This window comes from Hibiscus syriacus, unplaced genomic scaffold (genome assembly GCF_006381635.1).
Source record: "Hibiscus syriacus cultivar Baekdansim isolate YM2019G1 unplaced genomic scaffold, ASM638163v2 tig00112921_pilon, whole genome shotgun sequence".
Taxonomy (NCBI): domain Eukaryota; kingdom Viridiplantae; phylum Streptophyta; class Magnoliopsida; order Malvales; family Malvaceae; genus Hibiscus; species Hibiscus syriacus.
Window position 1 is genome coordinate 988,655 of NW_024063419.1, and position 5,887 is coordinate 994,541.

Genomic DNA, 5,887 nt, shown 5'->3' on the forward strand with positions numbered 1-5,887 from the left:
AAAGAGAAGCTCCTTAATCAGCGGAAGGAGGAAAAGAGTGCCTTAGGATTTCATTGAACATAAGAACACCAAAATACATCCAGATATCGACCCCGTACATAAAACAAAACACCAAAAAACACCCCCATAGCAGCAACAGTAGCTCAACCTAATATCAACCACAACAGCCTCTAAAGGACTAACCCAACTAAAAGCCTAACTCTTGACTCGGAGAGCACCAGAAAACAGAACTCCTAAAAAAGAGAAAAAATGACAGCTGGCTCAAACCATAGTATCCAAAAAAAACACAAACATCCAGGAGCTTTCATCCACACGAAGAGGGCAGAAAACCAAACTATAGACTCTGGCTCCAAAGCTGGAAAAATGGAATCATAATCTGGCTCCCAGAACAGACAAATCTCCCTCACATTGAACCTTCTATTGCTGCTTGATTTGGCTATATCAGGCCATTAATTGGGGACCCGAAACTTTCTCTACAAACCCCGATATATCTCTGCCATCCAGCCTATCAACCACCTCCCCAACCTGTTGGGCATCCCCATCCTGGTGGGCCTCCACACCCTTGGAACTACTAATAGCACGCCTCTTGATAATGTTAATCACGTTCTTCATCACCTTTCCCTTTAACCGATCATCTAAGTTGCATGAATCAAAAAAATCCAATATTCTCTCTCTATCACGTGTAGACATACAACTTTCACTGCTTTCAAAAACTGACTCTCTAGCCCCTTGATCCAGCACATTCTCGTGCTCCACCACATCCTCGAATTACGATGGAATAATCCCCAAACCAGCAGCATAATTCCTTAAGCCCATAATAAAATCCTCCCCTATGTTCCTTTCCACTACTTCCCCACCCGACAAGAAGCAGTCACTAACTCTTTCCCCCATACAACATAATAGACTTTCTTCATCCACAGAACAACGCTCAGAAATCTTCTCCACCGAAAAGTCCTCGTTTCTGCCAGCTCCCTCAAGACATACCTCCACCACGGGAGAATTAACTGGCGAGACACCGACGAGCTCCCCCACCAAAGATAACGGGGAGGCAACTGCCTCATCCATCAAGAACGAGTCTGCCCAGACCGAATCGGGACTGAAACAAAGCTCAAACTCAGAAATACAAACTGTAAATAACAAGTCCCCGGCTTTCAAAACAACGGATTCTTCCACACGTGTTTGACGGTTTGTAATAATTTGAAACAAAGCCCTTTCAAAAGAACCTGGATTCACAAATCCTTCGTCAATGGAGATAAGTTCTCCCCATTTGTCTGCAATTCTTCTGAAGGTGGAGGGATTCCACAAAAACGGTGGGATCCCTTTGCACGAAAGCTACGCCCGACGACTGCTGCAATGAAAGTTTTCCGACCACACTTCTACTTTGCCAAAACATTTATTCAATGCCCCCATCTGATTATTCAGCGTGAAATCCCTACTCTCATCATCTTCAAAAATGATTAGAACTGCTAACCCGCTTAGCCTCATGATTTTCGGGCCTAAAATGCCTTCCTTATGCATTATGGCAGCCAGCTCATTCATCTTAAAAAAATTTCTGCACCACCCTACCAAGCTGCCTCTACAAGATAGCAGCTTGTCCTCGTCAACAGAACCCACAATGGGAGCCTCTAAATGCCCAACATCCTCCCTTTTACTCTTGATCTCGGCTGGTTTTAAACCCGAAAACTTCTTTCTCCAAAAACTTCCCGGGGTAGAAATCTGGCCAAAAAAAACTCTAACTTCATTACGCGAATCCTAGATCTGTCAACACAGTTGATAGCCTTCCTTGCGTCCTCCAATCTGGTAAAACGAACAAAGCCAAACCTACTTCCTCCCTTGCTTCTTTTGTTAGGGATGAAAGAATCAACCACCTCTCCATGTTTATCGAATAACAGCCAAAGCCCTTTATGATGAAGACGCTCTGGAATGTTGAAAATGATCACCGTAAAACAAATTTTCCCAGCAGAACTAGTCACCTTACTTGCCATCATAAGACAAAAAGAGAGATCAAAGAAAGAGCTGTAAAAAAAACGCCTAAAATTAAAATATTTATTTTCCATAGATATAAATAAGGATAGGTTGGAGTTTTGATAGTGAAGGGTTTTTCCTATGATTCGTGTGTTCCTACATGATTTTACTTGTTAACATATCTTGCAAAAGCTCTCTATTGATAGTACCTTCTTTTGTGAATGGTTGGTTAATGTTCCTGCAGAGCAGAGTTGGGCCTGTGGAATGGTTGAAGCCCTACACTGATGAGACAATAATTGACCTAGGGCGAAAAGGAGTTAAAAGTCTTCTGGCCGTACCAATTAGGTATTATAGTTGTCATGATGATATCGTGATGGGTAATGAAATCAAATAGCTCCTAGTTAAAATAAATTCTAACTGTATCTTTTGTATTTTACTTCAGCCGCAACTTTGGCTATTGAAGCTGTAGTATTTTCTGTATTGATTATCCATGCAAAGTATGAAAATGTAGTTTCTTTTCAAAATTTTGAGGTTTGACTCGTTGCTTCTTAGGTCAGTAATTGGAACTTTTGAAGAGATTAATGTTGAGTATAAAGAATTGGCTTTTTATCATCTGATTGTGTAATGACATCACATAGTTTATATTTTTTTCTAGTTGCATTTTTGCTCGATCATCACCTCCGCCATGTGCTGCTAAAACTTTGATATTTGATTCACAGCTTTGTAAGCGAGCATATTGAAACTCTTGAAGAGATTGATGTCGAGTATAAAGAATTGGCTTTAGAATCCGGTATACAAATTGGGGCCGTGTTCCTGCATTAGGATGTGAAGCAATGTTCATTTCAGACTTGGCAGATGCTGTAATTGAGAGTCTTCCATATGTGGGAGCTATGGCAGTTTCAAATCTTGAAGCTAGACAGGTACTTTAAAGCTTTCCACTATATTCTTATAATTTAAGAGAAGTGCCTTTTCTAGAGCATAGAAATATGGCTTGGATTTATCGAATATATGAAGACTTAAATACGTTTTGTATGTATGAATGTTGCAAGTAAGCTTATTTGCATTAAAAAGTGCATGGTTGTGTCGTACACAACATGTTGGTGCCTTGATGTGTTTCATTTATTCACTTGAGTGATGGGACGTAAGGAACTTCAGACCGTAGTACAGCATTACTGTTTCCTAAAATCACATGGCACCTTTTGAAATCTTGATGGGATAAATTAGTTTAGTTCTGGTACGCCACTGGTGGTGTTTTTCTGCAGGTTAATGTTAAAAAATGAACTCCCAGGTAAGTGAACGATGAAAGGACTTGTAATGCCTCAAAGAAGAGTTTGAGGTCTATGAATAACTTCGGTTATTGTGGTGATACAAAAATGTCATCGTCTTGTTTCAATTGCATAATGCCACCATGGTTTGACATTGTTTTTTGTGCAGTCATTAGTTCCCCTGGGCAGTGTGGAGGAGTTATTGGCAACTTATGATTCACAACGAAGGGAGCTCCCACCACCTGTGACAGTTTGGGAATGGGGTTGGACGAAAAGTGCTGAAACTTGGAATGGCAGAGCAGCCATGCTGGCAGTGCTTGTGCTGTTGCTACTAGAGGTCTCAACCGGAGAGGGATTTCTGCATCAGTGGGGGATATTGCCCTTGTTCCGCTAAATCCGACACTCTAGTAATGAAGATAAGTGTAAATTTTGATATGATAAGCAGCAACTTATATACATTGTATTAGAGAATATGTTCATAGGTAAAATACGTGGGAATTGGGTGTCGAGATTCAATGCATTAATCACCCACTGATTCAGGGAATAGTTTTCAAACACAATAAGCTCTGCCTGCAAATTTATTTGTGGGTGAAAACTGAAAAGGGAATGTGTTTCATAATATATTTTTAAAATATCTCTATCTTTGGTTTTTCATTCTTTTGAGAGAAAGCATGTGGCCAATGCAATTTAGAACGCAATTCTCTCATGATTTTTAACTTTTGGAGTCTACTCTACAAAGGGAAAATATATGAATTAGTTATGTTTTTAATTGTATTGGATGAAGTTGGTAAATCATTAAGTCCATTAAAAAATTTAAATAAAATCTAAATAATAAAATATGATAGTTATAAACTCGATTGACTCATTTTTTCGCTTGACTCGATCAGATATCCACCCCTACTTATTATGTATGGCGTGAGCTTGAAACAAGGTACTTGGATAGTTTATTAAGGCAGTTCAATATATGGCACATTAATTAGCTTTTTTCTTTTAAAAAAAATATTGGAAAAGACACAAAATAACATAACCAAATACAATGTATAATTATTTTAATTCATAATTAATAAATACAATATTCAACTCTTTGTATCGGCAATATTGTTCTATTCCCATAACAGCTTTGGAACAATGGGAATCAAGGATTAAAGAAGACCCAGATAACTAACAATCATAGAGTCTAGTGGAATGAAGTAGTAAAGTTAAAAGTTTAAATCTTAATGTTAGGAATAAAGTAAACTAAGCTAAGAGAATCGTACCTATAATAAATCTTTGCAGTTCTCGATTTGAATTAACGATTAATAAATATAATTTAGTGACTGCTCTGAAAATCAAAATAAAACTGACAATCTGTCATGTTCTCAAAATTTCTGCTCGTACAAAATACCAAAATCAGATTTTCTGCCATGTTATTAGCTCCCTTTATATATTTATATATAATTCACATTCAAAAATAAGAAAAAAAGATTAAATCAACTAATCTATTCTTCTTTGAGTATCAAGGAGAAGCTTGATATCTTTACTTTCGACAAAACAAAGTCGGTTGATGTTCAACGTGAATTCCAACTTTGTAAGACAAGGTCATTGTGTTTCCTTGAAGGACCCGAAGCTGGAACAGGAAAATGGCTGGGCAAGAATCCAAAGAACTGGCTTGTGTACTGAGATTTCGGCTTGGTCTCGAAAACGTGGGGGCGGTGATTGTTAATATACGTGTCCACCCTCATAAATATTTATGGATAAGCCACTGGTGGTGGTGGCTCTTGAACCGTGGCCTTGTACATTGAAACATCATGCACCTGATCCGATCAGAGTAGCAAAAGCAGAAAGGGCAAAGAAGAGAGTAAAGGAATTCAATAGGTAGGGTTGCATGTCTTGGATAAAAATGTGGTGGGACAGAGAATGCAATCTGATGATGATGATGAAGATCAAGCACGATTCATCTGGCTGTTCCAACCAAAGGATCATGAACTATATCAAAATAAAGGGTACGATGTTGATGGATTTAATGAATTGTATGGCGAATTGTTGTTTCATTGTGTAGGGCACAGGCCTCCATTTTTACGTGTTTGAAAGGAAATTAACTTGTCAATGGCAGAAAGGTGAATAAGAGAATGCAAAGAACTAGGCTCAACTTGCAACTTTTTGAGACGCTCTTTACTTTGTTCTTCACAATCCGATTATGTAGAATTTGAAAAAGGTTTGAATTATATTATATTTAAAATAATCAAATCTAATACCTGAATAAGATTAATATGCATCATATCTAAACGCAGAAGTTTGTGTTGTATTCTATTATCTGCTCAATTACTCTGGCCGAGATGGTAGAGGCAAAAATCAAAGAATTTTCGTGTCAAAGAGACGTAAGTTTAAGGGAGCGTGTGTGGTAATCACAACTGTTGTATGGTGTGTAGGAACAAAGTTTTCTCTCAAACGGAAAGTGCCGAGAGGCTTCCGCCGCTGTTTCTGTACTCGGAGCTGTTAGAATGCCCATTGCTTCCTGTGGTTTTTCAAATGCCATGCATGCATGCTTCAGTTAAAATAATACCATCCGACGTCCCATACTCGATTCAAAAGAATGTGGCGCATGCAATGCAAACTACTATTATAGGATTTAATGGAAGTTTTCAAAAAACAGAACCAATGTTGAAACTGTGAAAAAT

General features: G+C 38.3%; 2 protein-coding genes across 3 annotated transcripts in view; both read left to right on the forward strand.

Moving 5' to 3' along the window:
• The window catches only part of LOC120184540 (ferrochelatase-2, chloroplastic-like), a 52,445-nt gene extending 48,594 nt beyond the window's left edge, over window positions 1-3,851 (forward strand). The window contains exons 6-8 of one of the 2 annotated variants that reach the window (XM_039188972.1): window positions 2,210-2,310; window positions 2,685-2,885; window positions 3,400-3,851. In XM_039188972.1, the coding sequence (XP_039044903.1) occupies window positions 2,210-2,310; window positions 2,685-2,787 (204 nt within the window). In that variant the 3' untranslated portion in view covers window positions 2,788-2,885; window positions 3,400-3,851. Of the gene's footprint in view, window positions 1-2,209; window positions 2,311-2,684; window positions 2,886-3,399 lie in introns of those variants that run through there. The other variant, XM_039188973.1, reaches the window with a different exon arrangement.
• Window positions 2,799-3,624, forward strand: LOC120184518 (ferrochelatase-2, chloroplastic-like). Its single transcript, XM_039188954.1, has 2 exons — window positions 2,799-2,885; window positions 3,400-3,624. The coding sequence occupies exons 1-2, from the start codon at window positions 2,799-2,801 to the stop codon at window positions 3,622-3,624; spliced, it is 312 nt and encodes a 103-aa protein (XP_039044885.1).
• Window positions 3,852-5,887: the final 2,036 nt, after the last annotated feature.